We start from the raw sequence: 16,856 nt of genomic DNA, 5'->3' as shown, positions 1-16,856 counted from the left end.
TGAAGCAAGGCGATAAGCCCCGCCTAGCCCGCTTTTACGGGTTCCGCCGGCCATCCCGATTCTTCAATTGTTGCCTTTGCTTCTCCCTGGTCTCGCATATCCTTGGTCTAGGGCCTGTTCCTCTAGCTGGAAGTTGACATGGATTATTCATATTAACTATCTTTTTCCGGGTGGTATCGGGGGGCTACCGATGCCGGCGTAGGTCCAGTTACATCGACCGAGGTACTCCATATTGCGTCAAATTTCGAATTGACCAACCAAAAGACGAAAGATCTACAGACTGAGGGGTAAATTCTTGAGCTTGGGCTGGACCTCGTTTCTCCAAGCAAGAGCCACTATCAGCTTGCTGCGTAATTTTGTTCGCCCGTGCATAGGGTATCTCCACACAGTGGAGCCTTCATATGGACCCATTGCTTCCTTTGCAAAGCCGGGAACGGAAGTGTATGACTTTGCTATTTCGTGGTTTTCCGAAAATGCTCACTTGCACTAAAAGGTGCAAGGCGTCTTTTGGTATATTTTGGTCTCGGGAAAACTATAAAACCAAAATGAATTAAAAGACCCTAATTTTATGTCCAATCTCCTTGCTCTTTCCTTACCCTTCTGTCTTTTTATTTCCAGCCATGGCGGACCCCGAGAAGAACGACCTGTCCATACCAGAGCTCCCGGCCAGAGCTGTTGTCGCCAATCATGATAATGTCGTTGACAATTACTCTTCCGATGAGGTCGCCAAAGAGGTCCCCAAAGAGTTCTCCAAGGAGGTCTACTCCACTGGCTGCAACTCCCCGATTTGACTGATCTGGAGGCTCAACCGACAGAGCCCCGACGGAAGCGGTTCGCGCACTTCAGATATTCCGTGTTTACCGTTTATCGACGGCTGTTCACTTTCGTATTTTGCGTGAATCTCGCTCTGTTCCTCTACGTGGTGATCTCTGATCGGAAGCTTCTCTCACTCGTTGATGCAACAGCCGTGAATTTGCTGGCTTGCGGTCTTGCTCGACACCCGATGATGGTAAATGCCATCTATCGAGCCGTGTGCTCAATTCCCCGAAGTGCACCGCTGTCCTTGCGTCGCAGGGCTGCCAAGGCTGCTCACTACGGTGGTGTTCACAGTGGTTGTGGAACCGCATCTTTGGTGTGGTATATTGGATTTGTTTCCGTGCTGTCGCAAATGTATTGGCAAAACATTCCTATCAGTACAGCAACAGATGCCTGTTTCTCAGCCGCGCCAATAGTTGTCGCCTACTTTACTCTTGTGCTACTCTTTGTGATGGTCATCGTTGCATACCCAACTTTCCGCAGAAGAATGCATGATTACTTTGAGCTCACTCATCGATTTACCTCATGGCTGATTCTGGCCCTCTTCGTGGCCTTGGTCATGATATTTGCGCATGAATCGAGTAGGGCAGCGGAAGAAAGTCTTGGCCACTTCCTCATTACTCTTCCTGCATTTTGGCTCTTGATAGCAGCTATCGTAGCCATAGTCCATCCATGGCTACTTTTGCGCAGGGTTCCTGTACAGGCTGAGCCCCTGTCTACGCATGCTGTGCGACTGTCCTTTGACTTCACCCAAATCAGCTTCGCAAAGGGCGTCCAAGTCTCCAAGCATCCTTTACGCGATTGGCACAGTTTTGCTGGCTTTCCAGACCCGATTCCTGTTGCTGAGGTCCCATCTGACAAGAACACGCCGGGCAAGAAGCCGTTTGTCAAAGGCCACGGGCATAAGAGGAGTTGGTCTATTGTCGTGTCAAAAGCAGGTGATTGGACGGCCGATACCATCCGTGAACCGCCAACCCACCTCTGGAAGCGTGGGGCGCTGATGCGCGGCGTCGGATACGGCCTTCGTGTTTTCGACCGCATTATCATCGTGACCACTGGATCTGGGATAGGGCCTTGCCTCGGGTTCCTCGGCGACGAAAACCGACCGAAAATCAAGGTCATCTGGCAGACACGTGATCCGGTGAAGACATACGGCCAGGATGTCATTGATCTTGTTCATAAGATGAGCCCAGACCCGATTATCTTCGATACCAGTCGCGATGGCCGTGTCGACATGCTTCCTACCATTCGACGGCAATTCAAGGAATTCAGAGCGGAAGCGGTCTTCGTGATCAGCAACCCTGCTGTAACGCAAAGTATTGTGTACGAGTTTGAATCACAGGGGATTCCAGCCTATGGTCCAATTTTTGATTCATGATTCATGAAAGATGAAAGATGATGTACATGTCGCCCTCCTGTTTATTTTGATACAGCTATGACATATGATATGATTACATGTTGTTATATAATTTGAGCTATATATGGGCTTTCCATCTAATTGTCCATAATAGTCAGGTTTGATGGAAGTGTTCCCGGAATATATTGATTTTTGACCCCGATGTACAAAATCTTGTGCGATACCCTGCCATTACACTTTCCTATCCGAGCCGAGTTTGAACAGTGTTCTGAGGTATGTAGAAAACATGTTGATGTAAGATATGTGATTAAGCGGAGGGGCGCTACGTGGGAAGGAGTGTGATCTGCTGTAGTGGTACCCGGGTACCCGGGTGGCTACTGTTTGTAATTGCTTTATCTCTAGATACCCCATTGTATTGACGGTGAACTATGTATTGGTCCGAAGCCAGGGGCTCATAGGAGTGTACGCAAGGTACAAGGAAAAAGTGCTCCGCGGCAGCCGCTATCACACATAGTGGAAGCTGGTATTGATGACACATTACTTTCAAGGCATCAGAAAGAAGTATTGGCAGTGGAAGGGAACGCAGCATTGCTTTTTGCTCGTGCAAGGCGTCCGGGGCTGAGGCGATCCAAGTCGATGGAATCGCACCAATGGCGTTATCGTTTAACTCAATGCTCCTGCGGGTGAGGTTGATTTATTGCCGATCGACTTGTCTTTAGAATCCAGAAACCTTGCATGGTCCCTAGTTTGAAGGTGCTTTTTTTCTTTATTGCTCATTGATTTAGTTGTGAACGACTGCGGGGTCGAAATTTACCGTGGGGACTTTCTTGTTATGGAAGTAAAACAAGAAAACCGACGAGGTTCAACATGGGAGGATTATCTATATGGCAGGGACGACCTTGGATTTTGGTCTATTTGGGTGGGTATCCACATACGGTTGTTTAATGCAAATTTCACTGTTCCACGGTTCCTATTTCAATTTACTGGATACGATACAGACGCTCACGATTCTAGTCACTGTAACACTCCCAAGGTTTTCTAGATAATGAGATCCACGGACACGATCTCCCAGAGTGTCCATGGTTGATGGAATGTGAGAGACGCATCCATGGATGAGATTAACCTTATGTTGACACCAAAGTCCATCCAATATGCGCTATGGGCTTGTGGTAGGACACTGTGGTGTATCGTGTGTTACTAGTAACATCGTAGTTTCCATAAGCTGCATGAGCCCCAACTATTGTATTCTGAAGTCGATGGCCTTTTGATTTATCATTGCTGTGAGTTCCGAACAAGACAAAAAGCAAGGAAGAAATGGTCAACTGATTCAAAGCCGTGGAATAGGTCACAATTGAGGCCCAGTAGACAATGAGACAGGGCCCTCGTCCAACAATTTTGAGATAATTCTTTCTGGGCAGAGTGTTGTCTAATCACTGTACTATACTTATTAACACAACACGTTGACTCACGAGGCTCTCCAGTATTTTTTTTTCCCCAAAGCGAACTGATTGCGTGGGTGTTAGCGGGGTAGAGGGGCGAATCCCAAATCAAGATCTCGAGGCATTTCTCTGGCCTCTGTCTACATGAAGCAGTAGGCGTGCTCTATTAACCCATAAATTCACCCCAAAACATGCGACCGCGTCGCTTTCGACAGTTCACAACCCGGACTAAGGAATGGGAGACATTCCAGGACCTGGTCCCATCTTTACCACCAGCCCCGTTGACATCGCCCCTATTTACCGTTTTCCCCCCTGAGATCCGCAATCGCATTTACACGCTTGCGCTTGAGTCCGAGGACGTTCTGCCGGACAAAGATTCTCACTCTCTCTATCAGCAAAATGACTTCTACTACCGGCCCGGGTACAAGCAGCCTAAGCGCATCCAGACTGCCCTCCTCCAGACATGCCAGCAAATCTACGGCGAGGCATCCCTCCTCCCGCCAGCAGTGAATGAGCATACTTTTTGGTTTTATCGATCCCCGCCGCATGTCAATGATGCCTCGTCACCGCTCAATTACTTTCGCAAAATGACTCCAAAACAGCGAGCTCAGGTGCAACATCTACACTTATTCACCCAACAGTATTTCCTGGAGGACAATGATTGGTCCCAGATATGGAATGGACTAATAATAAGCAGCAATGGGCCCGGCTTGCCAGAGTGCAGGATCGCACCGAAGAAGATCACCATCACGCTTCGGCACACGGACTGGTGGTTCTGGGAGAACAACGACCCTCTGGGTATCGATCCGTTCCGTCCCGGGAGGACCCACGCAGCCCAGATGGGCGAGGCTGTTTCCGCAGATGACGCAGCTCGAGCATGGGGAAATCGATTCAGCTCAATCCCCTGTCTTGAGGAACTGGTGATCGAATTCGAGACAATTATGCGGAAGAGAGACCAACTAGATTCTATCCTACTATCAGCTCTCGAGTGGAAGTTTCCCGTGCAAGCTGACAAGGGTTTGTATTTGATATCTGATCCTAAGTCAAAGAGTGCGTATACGTGGGTTGGGGCGAAAGAGGCCGAGTTGAAAATGCATAGACGGGCCAGGCCCTTCGATCTGGACACTGAGACAGGACCTGAATCTGGCCAGGAGCAGGAAACGGTTCCTGCAGCCCCAAATTTGGTGCCATTTGATCCTCAATCCCTTTCAAGCACAAATAACACCACTGGTCTTGCAGACCGTCCTCAGCCACCTGACGCAGATTCGGAGTTCTATGTTGTCTTCTTGACTTGGAGGAAACACCGAGTGCAGGAGTAGGTCATTGATATCAGCTCTAGTATCTTTTGTCCAGAGTTTCCTTCTTATTTTATTTTTATCCCATACTATCCAACCGCCATTCAGGGCCCAAGTTACTGTTTATAGCCCGCTATGCAACTGTATAAGTGTCATGATTTCAATTTCGAACCCAGCTTTGAGAGTTTCTTCCATGTCTGCAAGCCTTCATTAACACCGCCATACACTGTGTGTATTGTAAGCCATATCATTTCCAGTGTGTTTAAAGCCTTTAGTGACTACACAAATACAAAATCCGTCAATATCTTTGGATGTTTGTAAATCAAAAGTTGAAGTTTCGCTTTCTAGAGCTTGTAACCACCCGATTGTATGGGGATGTTGGCATTTGTATGGTGATCACAAGCCTCATTCTTTCGTGCTTTTAGAAGTCAACAGAATTCAAGTACTTTGATTCCAACGCCATGTGTGAGTATGTAGTATACCAGGCATCTTTACCATTCAGAAGCAGAGTATTCAGACATCAACTCTTTCTTATTTGCCCGTACCCTTGCTCAGGGGGTTTGAATCCTGACCTGGCCCCCGGTCACCGCGGGGTAAACAAAGAAGTCAGCTGACGTCGCTGGATTCTACTGTGAAATTGCAATGTCTCGATGACTTTGTTTCTTTCTATGCTGTGCCTATTCATTGCCCCTTGGGTTCAATCTGAGTGTAAGTCGTCAATACACATTGTTTGCCACCATGCCTAGCATTGAAAGAAAAGACAATCTCAATCTATCCACTTCCAATGAGCAAATTGATCCCATCCAACTAGCCCGAATAAAGTCCCGGTACGAGGAAGAAAGAAAAAAACGCCTCCGCGACGATGGAAACGCACAGTTCATCGAAATCGCAAAGTCAGCTCAGTATGAGCGTTTTGCAGATGATCCGTGGGCTGAAGCGACATCAATCCAGCCCCTTCAAGCCAGATTTCCCGAGAAGCAAAGCGAAATACTCATCATCGGTGCCGGTTGGGGCGGAATACAGTGTGCTGTCCGCATGGTCGAGGCTGGTATACCAGCCAAAGATATTCGCATTATCGACCCAGCTGGCGGCTTTGGTGGCACCTGGTACTGGAACCGATACCCGGGGCTTATGTGTGACATTGAGAGCTATACATATCTCCCATATCTGGAGGAGACGGGATACGTACCCAAGCACCGGTATTCGCAAGGCGAAGAGATCCGGGAGTATGCCAATCTTGTTGTGCAGAAATGGGGATTAGTAGACTGTGCTGTTTTTCAAACCCAGGCAGAGAAAATTATTTGGGACGATGACGCCAAAGAATGGTCGGTCAGTCTAATCCAGCGTCGCAAGGGCCAATCTTCAGAGGCTCTCCAGATTCGCTCCAAGTTTGTCACTATTGCTGCTGGTGTCCTCAATTGGCCCAAGTTGCCAAACGTCCCGGGCATTTTGGACTTCCAAGGTGACATGTTTCATTCTGCTCGTTGGGCATACGATGTCACTGGTGGGTCACCCAAAGATCCTTTGCTTGACAAGTTGAAGGACAAGAGGGTCATGGTCATCGGCACGGGAGCGACGGCGGTGCAAGTTGTTCCGCAGCTCGCAAAATGGTGTAAGCACCTCTACGTCGTACAGCGAACGCCAGCCTCAGTAGACGTTCGTGATCAGCGAGAGACTGACGAAGAATGGTTCCATAAAGAGGTTGCACGATCAAAAGGATGGCAACGAGAGCGAATGCAGAATTTTCACCAGCATTTCACTCTTGGAGAGATGCCAGCAGTCAACCTGGTTAACGATGGATGGACCCGCGCCCCTGGCTTAGTTGGTATAACTGGGTACACAGAGGGACCCAAATCACCCGAAGAAGTCCCGGCGTACACGGCGAGATTGACTGAGATTGACGCTCCTCGTCAAAGCCGCATCCATGCTCGCGTGGAAAAGGAGGTGAAGGATCCTGCCACCGCAGACAAACTCAAACCTTGGTATCCCGTATGGTGTAAGCGTCCCTTATTCCACGACGACTACCTCAAGACCTTCAACCAAGACAACGTGACTCTCATCGATACAGACGGCAAGGGCATCGATCGAATGACAACAGACTCGCTGGTTATTGGCAAAAAGTCTTATCAGGCTGATGTAGTCATCTTTGCGACAGGTTTCCTGGCGCCTCCCGCTGGTACCCCATCCGAGAAAGCAAACATGTCAATTATAGGCTTGAATGGAGTCTCCATGAGTGAGGAATGGCCTCGCTTCGGCCCTACAACTCTTCACGGTGCCATCGACGCCAAATTCCCAAATCTTTTTCTCTGCGGGCCCCAGCAGGCCTCATTGAGTGGAAACTATCGGTTCGGTCTCGACGAGTACGCGAAGCACATCTCATATATATTGACCGAGGCGAAACGTAGGGCCAATGGTGCCCAGTTCGTTGTAGCCCCGTCCGCGGAGGCAGCAGAGAATTGGGGCATGCAACTTGTAATACATTCTGCACCAATGGCAGTTGCAATGGGATGCACGCCGGGATACTTCAATTTAGAGGGTGATATTGATCGTGTGTCACCCAACGAACAGATGGGTTTAGCGCGGTCGGGTATTTGGGGCTCGGGAATCGAAGATTGGCTTGGTATTATTGAAAAGTGGCGAGCTGACGGCGACATGCAGGGTATCTTGGTCCGTTGAGGAAGGGCCAAGAAGGCATTTGCATTTTGATCCACAGGTAGTACATAATCCACCGACTGCAAAACAGGATAATACACCACAATGTTTTGTCATATCATTTGACAGTCCATAGCAACTGTTCGGTGTGAGACGCCTCATTTCTGGCGCCAATTGTCCTCGAGCATGCCCAAATGATTGTAGTGTCTAACGTTGACATCGTGACTGGGAGTGGACTTTCGACAACTCCCTTCGTGTGGATGATAGTTGCAATGGTAAGGTTTGTAATTTAAATAAAGTTCTAGATTAGCATAAGGTGTTGTATTCCATGAGGTTGCAAATCAGAATATATCATACTATGAGTCTTTGGGAACTTACTCACGCTCGTCGGATGTTGTAACCTCGTGGTTGGAGTCAAAGGTTGTTTAAAAGCAGGGCTCGTTTGTCTGACTCTTGTGCGAGAGAGGATTCTCGTTGCTCTTCTTCCCTTCTCTTTCTCTCTCCTCCCGTTCTTCTCATCGCCCCTCCCCTCCACTGTTGATCTAGACCAAGTCCACTGTGATGCCAGAGTGAGATCCCAATCCCTTCTGTCATAGTTACAGTTTGATGCTAAGATTTCTAGCAATAAGGCTGTCTCAGTCCCCCCAGTGGCCCATGGCCCAGATGAGGCCGCCCCTGGACCGTGGGCAAGATTCGCGCTCCGCCTCCCCTGGCTTGTGGCTAAGGAGGGCGATAAGATCCTATCTCCCCTTCTTAGCTCTCTACATCAGCAAAATCTCAAACGAGAGCTTATAATTCGGGAAGACATCAATTGGAGTGGTATTGCTTTCTTTTTGAGCATTGGTGAATCGCTGCGTCATGTTGAAGCAATCTACATCTATATGACCGGTGATGTCTGTGTTGATCGCTGTGATCACTGCCTCCGGGGCCGAGGCATTTTCCCCCTATGTGTGGTAAACAAACAGCCCGGAGCACCCAAAGACTGTGCTAATTGCTGGTGGAAAATCTCCAGCCAAAAGAGACCATGCTCCTTCACTGGATGGAACCTCTCGTACGAGCAGCAATTGCAACTCTATAACATCACACCGGCCATGCGTGAAGACATTTGTCAACTTCTTGCACCACTGAAGAACACCATCACTACTCTGCATACCCGCCTGGCCTCTGCAAGTTCTCTGGAAGACCTTCGAGCCAACGAGGATTCTCGCAAAGCCTTGAAAGCTGAGGCCGAAGCAGTCAAGGCTGCCTTCGACGAACTTTACACCTGCTTCAAACACACAGGCTAGTTGGGTATTAGAATCCTGAGCTTGTTACCTATGTTCCTTGCAATCTTTGCGTTTGTTCCTTCTGCTCTTTGGCTCTTTGTCTTTGCCTTTGACTAACCGCCTTTCAAATGAAAGCCAATTTCTTAACCAAAACATGGGAGGAAGGTAGACCAGTATGTTTCGTTGATGTAATGCTTGCAGACAGGAGTTGCAGAGAATTAGGTGATCCAGGCTCGAGTGTAACGAAAAGAACTGAAAATACCGAGAATCCGAGTTAATGATGGACTAACGTACATACATCGTCTCAAGTCTCAGGCTCGGCAACTTTTCATGATTAGTGATCGACGTAACCTCCCGAGGTCGGTGTTTTCCTAGACAGAAACGCATCTTGGTACATAAATAAGTCGATCTTGCGACGTTGCGACCTTGGTAGAAAGATTCGAACAGAAAAGAAAGTTAAACTGAATTTGCTTGAAGCTACCTTTTCACTATCTGAACAATGTCCGAACTCCGCTCTGCTGTCTACATCGCCCCTCCAGTCCCTTTCAAAAGCCCAGGCAAAGGAAGTGGTGGAGGTCTTTGGTCACCCATCTCATGTACCCTCATTTACTCTGCCACCGAAGCAGTTCTAGTCGACACACCGATCACCATCCAGCAAACCCAAGACCTCATCGGATGGATTGAGCGCATCGCTCCCAAAAGAAAGTTATCCTACATTTACATCACACACGGACACGGCGACCACTTTTTCGGGCTTCCACTGTTGGTGCAGCGATTCCCTGAGACCACACCCCTTGCCACAGCAGCCACTCTGCGGCACATGGAAGAGCAGATTGAAGAGAAGAATTTTGAGGCACAATGGGGGTCCCGCTTCCCGGGGGAGATCAAACAACCGTTTGTTTTGGCCCAGGCCCTTCCATCAAGCAATAAATTCACTCTCCAGAATAAATGGCTGTTCCAGGCGGTCGAGGTGGGCCACTCGGATACCTATGATTCCACTGCATTGTGGGTTCCCGACCTCCGGCTGGCAGTATGTGGAGACATTGTGTACGGGCAGGTACACCAGATGCTGTTTGAAGCCAACACGGCTGCGAAGCGTGAAGAGTGGATTCGTGCGGTCGAGGTTGTTGAGGCTCTTGACCCTTTGTACGTGGTCCCGGGCCACTGCCAAGAAGGGGAAATCATGGGCCGCTGGCATCTGACGAACACGAAGCAATACATCAGAGATTTTGGGAACGTATTGGAAGGGAATTCGAACTCTGTTAGAGATATTGTGGAAGCCATGACGAAGTTGTATCCAGATCGATACAATACTGGAGCACTCATCATGGGTGCCATGGGCGCTATTCAAGCTGCGAAGAAATCACGGATTTAGGGGCTTCCAAAGATGAGTACGCAATTAGTGTATTTAAACGTTTTCTATCAAAGCCACTTCTGTACGGTCCACCTGCTTATAATCTTGAGGATGTCGCCTCTGGGCATCAGTGGTTCCATGCCGAGTAATGTAACTCAAGCCAATGGCAATATTGATAGGTATCTATTTAGTACCATTAGTAGTCTGATACAACTCGTAGAGATGTTAATTCTATGTGCCCATTTCATAGCCAATCTTCAAGATCCGGATGAACACACTCATCTGGCAGGCTATGAATACGCTGAATACAGAATTTACCCAAAAACATCTGGACGAAGATGCACCTTCAGGTATATTCAGGCAGAAGCACTGACTTGATTTGGATCCGACCCCTGGATCTTCGCACTTGGTACAACGCAATATCATGAGCTTCCACAAACGTAAAGTCTTTCTTTCAAGATCGTCCGGCTATATACTTTGACACGCGGCCTGCTCATCCGTTACTCTTAGTTCAAATTGCAAACCAATTTTGTGGGATTTCTCATAATACGAGTGGGAATATAGAAGCTATGCCAATGCCTCGGCCCTTGGACGGAATTTTACTCTCTCCTCCCTCTTGAGTTGATTTGTATCGGTAATCAATGCGGAGTAAATCCCAACCGAGGCCAAGTGCCGTCCACGTACTCCGTACATGATGTACATATATTACGTGCAATGAAGCCGATTGCCTCCAACAAACTCCCAAATACATTTGATCAACTATACAGACATCCTGCAAGATGGCCTACGACGAACCAATTATCTCTAGCCCCGACACGTATGTGAATACCCCAGATAGCCATATCCGAATCAACAACTTCCCGGAATCGGCTTCTGGGGTGACGCCCATCCAGATTGTTACTCTCAATCGACCCGACAAGCTCAATGCAATTACAAGTGACATGATATATACGCTTATAACCTTTTTCACGGCCATCGACGTGGATAACCGAGTCAAAATCGTCATCCTCACAGGCGCAGGTAGAACATTCAGCGCTGGAATTGACCTTACTATGGACACAAGCAAAACAAAGGACTTGTTGCCACCGAGTGAGATGCGAGACCCCGGTGGAACCTTGGCACTTGCTATGTTTGACTGCAGCAAGCCCATTATTGTAGCATATAATGGTCTTGCTGTGGGAATTGGAATGACTTCAACTCTGGCTGCCACCATCCGGTACGTATCTACCTCGCGCTTCAAGGTCATTGAAAGTTAACCTGGATCCCAGTATCGCGCCGCAACACGCAGAATTTGGGTTCCCTTTTTCACGCATTGGCCTCACCATGGAGTCTTGCAGCTCGTATTTTCTACCCCGGATGGTTGGATACAGCAATGCGACATACCTTCTAGCTACTGGAAAAAGATATCCCGCTCACTCCCCGGCCCTGCATGGCATCTTTGCGGAGCTCTTGCCTGAACCCAAGGACGTTATGCCGCGCGCAATTGAGCTCGCACAGGATATCCTTGAGAACGTGAGCACGATGGCCGTCCATCTGAATCGACAACTTATCTGGCGAAATCCCGGAACTGCAGAAGGCGCTCACTTGGTGGATAGTCCATTGATGTATGACATGTTCGGCGGAAAGTACGTATACAATCGGGGAAGAGCCTCTTTGCTTGGATTTTACATGCTTGCTGACATGGGCTAGGGACCACCTTGAATTCAAGGCATCTTTCTTTGGGAAGCGTAAGCCAGCATTCAAGGATGTACTGTCCACAGATGCGCCACGCACATATCCTTGGTGGAAGAAGCTGTCAGTACGAAGGACAGCTAGGACTCAGACTCATCTTCACAATAAGATGTGACGTTGTTCACTTTTTATCTTGGCTATCTGACTCGTATACAATCTTTTCGTATGTGGCTGGCGGTTACCTTTCGAAGTGGCGGGCTGGCTCGCGTTTTTAGACGTAATCAATATATTCAACTATTAATTTACAATATCAAATCATAGTGAGGAAATATTACCCTAAGAAAATGGTAAGAAATGGGATCTATACATAGAGTTTGTAAAAAAGTCACGTTTTCGGGATTATTTGCACTGTTTGGTGCTTTTTGGGCTTTCGCCCCGGGCCGCCCACCAGGGGCGGGCTGGGTTTCGGGCTTTGTGGCTTTGCAGAGCGCTAATGCCGATGTGGCCAAAGACTGTGGGCAACCCCGGGCCAACCGAACATCCCCACCATGATTAGTGATCCCCCGGCCCGAGGTTCTATGTTACTATTTCATATCGATTAGACACAATACATCCTCACCTTCGTTTAAATATTACGCCCATCATCTCAGTTCTGTCTGATTCTCTTCGCTTTCTTATTCTGTTGCCTCAAGCAGAGCTACACTCGATACACGATGGTTGAAGGTTCAGATCTGTTATCCGACTCGGAGAACCCTCAATCATTTATTGGAATGCCGTTAATACCATTGAGTGAGATATATGCGGGACCCCCCCTGCCATACCAGTTAGATAGTTCCAGTGATGTTTCGGCAGCATCACGAATTACTTCACTTCTCTCCGCTGCTTCGTATCCTATTGGTCCACCACACATCCGAAACAAGCGACCACATCCGGGAGAGGGCAATACACAATCGCACAAAAGTACTACGAGTTCTAGGTCTACCAAAGCATCCGGTATACCACAAGTCTCAGCTCTAGCTTTAGATTCAGAAGATATTGGTGACAGTCGTGACGTAAGAGCTTACTATCTACACCGATGTGTCAACTTGCTAACGACCCACGAAGAGACGTCGGAAACAAGTCAGAATGGCGCAGCGTGGTTATCGATCAAGGCAAATTGAGAAGGTTGTGTCTCTTGAAAAGAAAATCGAACAACTAGAGACAAAGGTTCAGGCCTTAGGCCTCGCGGCGATCTCATTTTATAACAAGCTTTTGTTGTCTAAACACTTGTTCCGTGATCGTAGCCTCGTGGACCAACTCTACGACCTCATATTAACCATTTTCAACCTGGTTGAGGACCCTGACGGACTACCTTCCTTGCAAAAAGACAAATCGACAGGCAACTCCACAACTGAACACTCATTCAGTTCCCCTAGACTACAAACTTCTACTTCCTCACCAGAGACCCAAGGTTTTACCGACGATAAGTCGATTGAACCAGTGATGGATATTGCACCACGACAAATCCTAAGTCCAAGCATCCCTGGACAAATCAACCCGCTGGAGTTATCAAAGGGACCTGTCATCCCTTTGCCTCTTTTCATCGAGCAACTGCATATAACCGTGATTTATCAGGGATACCTTACATTAAGTAACCCAGCCATCGAATTGGATCATACCAATCATCACTTCCGTTTCCTCCTGCAGATTGTGACTCAAGACCGCTTAGCTGCGTTTTTTGAATCAGCCTTGCATGCAAGAATGAGCAAGAGACAACTTGGAGGATTCGAAGATGTACCCTTTTTTAGCCTTGGCGGAGCAGGCACCCATCGGGCCAAAGATACGCTTGAGAACCAAGAAATGGCGATTTACGTCAGCGAGTATCATGAACCATGTAAAATAATCAAAAACCCGCTGGCGTGTTTTTCCTCACATACTGGCATTGAAAAGGAGTTTGAAGGAGAATGGTTTGATATGCAGGACTTGGAAGAGTTTCTTCGCTCCAAAGGTGTGAAGACGATTAGATGCCCCGCTGCATCGAATCGAGAGTCACTTACGAAAGGGGCTATCAGCGTTGCAAGTTTAACAAAACGTAAGTCAGGACGTCTCTGAAGCTCCGTTCTTAGCCCGACTGACTGTCCTAGAACTCGTTTCCAACTCTGTTTGCCTTGGACGAAGTCCTGGGTTCAGGCGATGCGATGTGGAGCAAGCATTTCAACCCCTTCAATTTCTGTAGTTGAAGTCTCACATACCCATTCTATGCCTTTACTCACAATGCTCAGATGCAGCTTAGGCTATTCGGTTGGAGTTGGATAATTCCCAATAACCTTCATGAAGCTGAATTGCTAGCCTTGAGGCTGGATCCGTGTCATAGACCACTTCCGAAGGAGGTTACACCAGGTGTGAGCCACACGGCTGACATACGACGAGCATGGAAAACTCTTTTTTATGACAGAAAATTGCCCTATATCTATGTCATTTCATTCCATATCTTCTCTATCAATTTGAAATGATTACTCGGTCGCTTCCCCCAAACGCATCCATTTCCAACAAACTGCTCTCATTAGCTCAATCAATCAGGCTGGAAAATTGTCGACTTACTTTCATAGCCTAGGTCATCACTAAAAAACATATTACGGATCTCATCGCCCGAGGACAACCCCATGACTGGGAAATACCCAACAGCTGTGTTTCCAAGAGCCAAAGCCATCATCGGAGCTGTCTCAACTAGCTCGACAAACTTGGGCTTCGTATTGTACCGCTTCGCTAGCAATTGCTGGTGGATATTGACAGCTGCTAAGTGCGCCTGGTGCATCGCCGCTCCTCCACGCTTAATACCAGACCAGGAGGCAATATCACCGGCAGCGTAGTGGTATTCCTTGTTGGGCACATCTGTGGCAAACTGAAGACCGGGCGTGATACGAACATATCCCTCAGGATCACAGGCATCCGGAGGAAGGTATGAGGATGTTGGTGCAAACCGTGACACGGCATTTATTACATGATCAGCAATAAGCTCTTGGCCATCCGAAAGCTTCATCGTGTACTTCACGGGAGCGGAGTCGCTACTGAGAACTGTATCCTGGACGCGTGCTCCCAGTACCACTTTGACCTTAGACTCTTTCAATATTTCAAGCGTCTTGGCTTTGAACTCATCGGGGAGGTCTTCAGAGGAGAGCAGTTGTTGCCGAGAGTGAACGAGAGTCACCTTTGTCTGAGGTCGGAGCATTTTGATCTCGGCGGCGATTTCGATACCAACAGCACCTGCGACGAACCGATCAATTGTTACCACTTGGATGTACGTAAGAAGATGATGTGACATACCGCCTCCAATGATAACTACCCCTTCCATGGCTTTCTCAATACTCTGTACAGAATCTGCAGTTTCGGCTAGATATGCCTCACGAGTCAAAGATTTGGGCGCACTAGGCCACTCTCTTCGTAAGCCCGAGCACGCAATCATATAGTCATATCTTTCTTCGACCATTCTGTGCCCACCGTTCGCAGTACGTTGATGGATCCGCGCAGTCCGGGACTTGCAGTCTATCGAGTCTACTCGTCCTTGGATGGGACTGATATCCGGGGACTGGAGGGCGGGGATGTCCTCGAACTTCTTCCAAAACGTACTAGCGTTGGCATTAGAGGCTATGGCTAAAGGCAGTCCGATCAGATGGTCTAGGTAAGTAGCGTCAGTGACATTTTTTGGACTGCTATATGGAGATATTGCTCACAATAACCGTCGCGCTCGTCCACAATAGTCACTTGCACGGGAACCTTGTACTCTGGGCCCCTGTCGTTCTCATCTAAATTGAATCGACATTTTCGGCCATGACACAAATCGACAAGGTTCAGAGTAGCGGCCAACCCGTAATAAGATCCTCCGACAACGAGAACCCTAAAGGGAGGCTGTTCTTCGATACTAGGCATGGCAGCGATTCGTATAGTGGGCTTTTGGCAGTAATGTAGGAACTGTGGGGATGGGGGGAAAAGAAACCAAGCCAGGGGCCGGCAAGTTCTCAAGCCGAGCAAATTATCGGATATGACCAGCTCAAGCATTCCATTGCCCAGCCCCGGAGAAACTAAGGCCCCAATTTCACATGTATGTAATTTTTTATAATGGAGACTTTTTCTTATCAGATCCGACTTCGGGAGACTTCCAAGGTTGGCGCCAAGGGATGTTAGCATACAGATGCACTTTATTCCGTGAATTGCACGCTACGTACTTTCTTTAAATCTTTCTGAACTATCCCCTGGTAGGGAATCTAATTTGTCTTTCGTATTCGATATGGGCTGAGATGTTGCCCTCGCCACTCTTCGCGATAGTCGTCAGTCGATGGAACTGGACTGGTCTTTCCTTTTCAGCAGTCTTGGAAAGGAGCTTGGAGGCTACTACTAGGAGGCCCAAGCGGATAGAGAGTCAGACCCAAGGCTTGGCGTATTGGTGATCGAGGCTACCGGGTGAGGTTTCATTGATTGTGTGAAAGGTTTTCGGACATACTCCATAGAACAGCCGCCATTCTTGGGAAATCCATATCTAGAAATTCGACCTATTGCTCGAATAGATGAGAGCTTTGGTCTGTATCCATATGGGTTGGGGTACTCACTGTGGAGGTATTCAGAATTCTTAGTGGATGTTATGAGGTAGCCCTCCGTACATGCTCCGTAGTATGAGCCAACCCCACCCCGAGTTTATGAACGTAGTCGAGTGGGAATTAATTGTTGAAATCAAGTTGGCACGTGCCGATCATTGGCGTTAGCAACATTGGAAGGTCTCGACCGATGCTTACAAGGTAATATCATTGAATACGGGTGGGGGTATTACCAACCAGACACTTGTATCGTACGGAAATACAGAGTGGGGTCCCTAATCTTATCTGATCAGAAATTATCAGATGGCCGACATGGGGGACCAGGTCTGTATACCCATGGACTTATTCTATTGTGGACACAGCTTGACTTTTTCGGTGCGCTGGAAAGTTTGAACACCCTTTTATTGGACATTAAATCACTCATATCCGGGAATAAACT

At 48.1% G+C, this 16,856-nt stretch overlaps 8 protein-coding genes across 8 annotated transcripts; 7 read left to right on the top strand and 1 right to left on the bottom strand.

The window, feature by feature from the left end:
- Window positions 1-620: 620 nt before the first annotated feature.
- N7500_008419 (ferric reductase-like transmembrane domain-containing protein) lies at window positions 621-2,194 on the top strand (the record flags this gene model as incomplete). Its single annotated transcript, XM_056679563.1, has 2 exons — window positions 621-758; window positions 803-2,194. The coding sequence occupies 2 exons, from the start codon at window positions 621-623 to the stop codon at window positions 2,192-2,194; spliced, it is 1,530 nt and encodes a 509-aa protein (XP_056529935.1).
- A 1,609-nt stretch (window positions 2,195-3,803) lies between these two features.
- Window positions 3,804-4,931, top strand: N7500_008418 (uncharacterized protein; the record flags this gene model as incomplete). Its single annotated transcript, XM_056679562.1, has 1 exon — window positions 3,804-4,931. The coding sequence occupies one exon, from the start codon at window positions 3,804-3,806 to the stop codon at window positions 4,929-4,931; it is 1,128 nt and encodes a 375-aa protein (XP_056529934.1).
- A 714-nt stretch (window positions 4,932-5,645) lies between these two features.
- N7500_008417 (flavin-containing monooxygenase) lies at window positions 5,646-7,583 on the top strand (the record flags this gene model as incomplete). The annotated part of the gene is made up of 1 exon (XM_056679561.1): window positions 5,646-7,583. One exon carries the CDS (start codon window positions 5,646-5,648, stop codon window positions 7,581-7,583), a length of 1,938 nt encoding a protein of 645 aa, XP_056529933.1.
- Window positions 7,584-8,120: 537 nt separating this feature from the next.
- On the top strand, window positions 8,121-8,845 carry N7500_008416 (DUF3716 domain-containing protein; the record flags this gene model as incomplete). The annotated part of the gene is made up of 2 exons (XM_056679560.1): window positions 8,121-8,128; window positions 8,182-8,845. 2 exons carry the CDS (start codon window positions 8,121-8,123, stop codon window positions 8,843-8,845), a joined length of 672 nt encoding a protein of 223 aa, XP_056529932.1.
- Window positions 8,846-9,323: 478 nt separating this feature from the next.
- On the top strand, window positions 9,324-10,199 carry N7500_008415 (MBL fold metallo-hydrolase; the record flags this gene model as incomplete). The annotated part of the gene is made up of 1 exon (XM_056679559.1): window positions 9,324-10,199. One exon carries the CDS (start codon window positions 9,324-9,326, stop codon window positions 10,197-10,199), a length of 876 nt encoding a protein of 291 aa, XP_056529931.1.
- A 758-nt stretch (window positions 10,200-10,957) lies between these two features.
- N7500_008414 (uncharacterized protein) lies at window positions 10,958-12,024 on the top strand (the record flags this gene model as incomplete). The annotated part of the gene is made up of 3 exons (XM_056679558.1): window positions 10,958-11,394; window positions 11,447-11,803; window positions 11,868-12,024. 3 exons carry the CDS (start codon window positions 10,958-10,960, stop codon window positions 12,022-12,024), a joined length of 951 nt encoding a protein of 316 aa, XP_056529930.1.
- Window positions 12,025-12,974: 950 nt separating this feature from the next.
- On the top strand, window positions 12,975-14,064 carry N7500_008413 (uncharacterized protein; the record flags this gene model as incomplete). The annotated part of the gene is made up of 2 exons (XM_056679557.1): window positions 12,975-13,920; window positions 13,955-14,064. 2 exons carry the CDS (start codon window positions 12,975-12,977, stop codon window positions 14,062-14,064), a joined length of 1,056 nt encoding a protein of 351 aa, XP_056529929.1.
- Window positions 14,065-14,341: 277 nt separating this feature from the next.
- N7500_008412 (uncharacterized protein) lies at window positions 14,342-15,755 on the bottom strand (the record flags this gene model as incomplete). The annotated part of the gene is made up of 4 exons (XM_056679556.1): window positions 14,342-14,382; window positions 14,430-15,092; window positions 15,153-15,503; window positions 15,560-15,755. 4 exons carry the CDS (start codon window positions 15,753-15,755, stop codon window positions 14,342-14,344), a joined length of 1,251 nt encoding a protein of 416 aa, XP_056529928.1.
- Window positions 15,756-16,856: the final 1,101 nt, after the last annotated feature.

Source organism: Penicillium coprophilum, assembly GCF_028826855.1.
Source record: "Penicillium coprophilum strain IBT 35676 chromosome Unknown utg000005l_segment0_segment0, whole genome shotgun sequence".
Classification (NCBI taxonomy): domain Eukaryota; kingdom Fungi; phylum Ascomycota; class Eurotiomycetes; order Eurotiales; family Aspergillaceae; genus Penicillium; species Penicillium coprophilum.
Note: the sequence above shows the minus strand (reverse complement) of the source record. Positions and strands in the feature narration are given on the sequence as shown.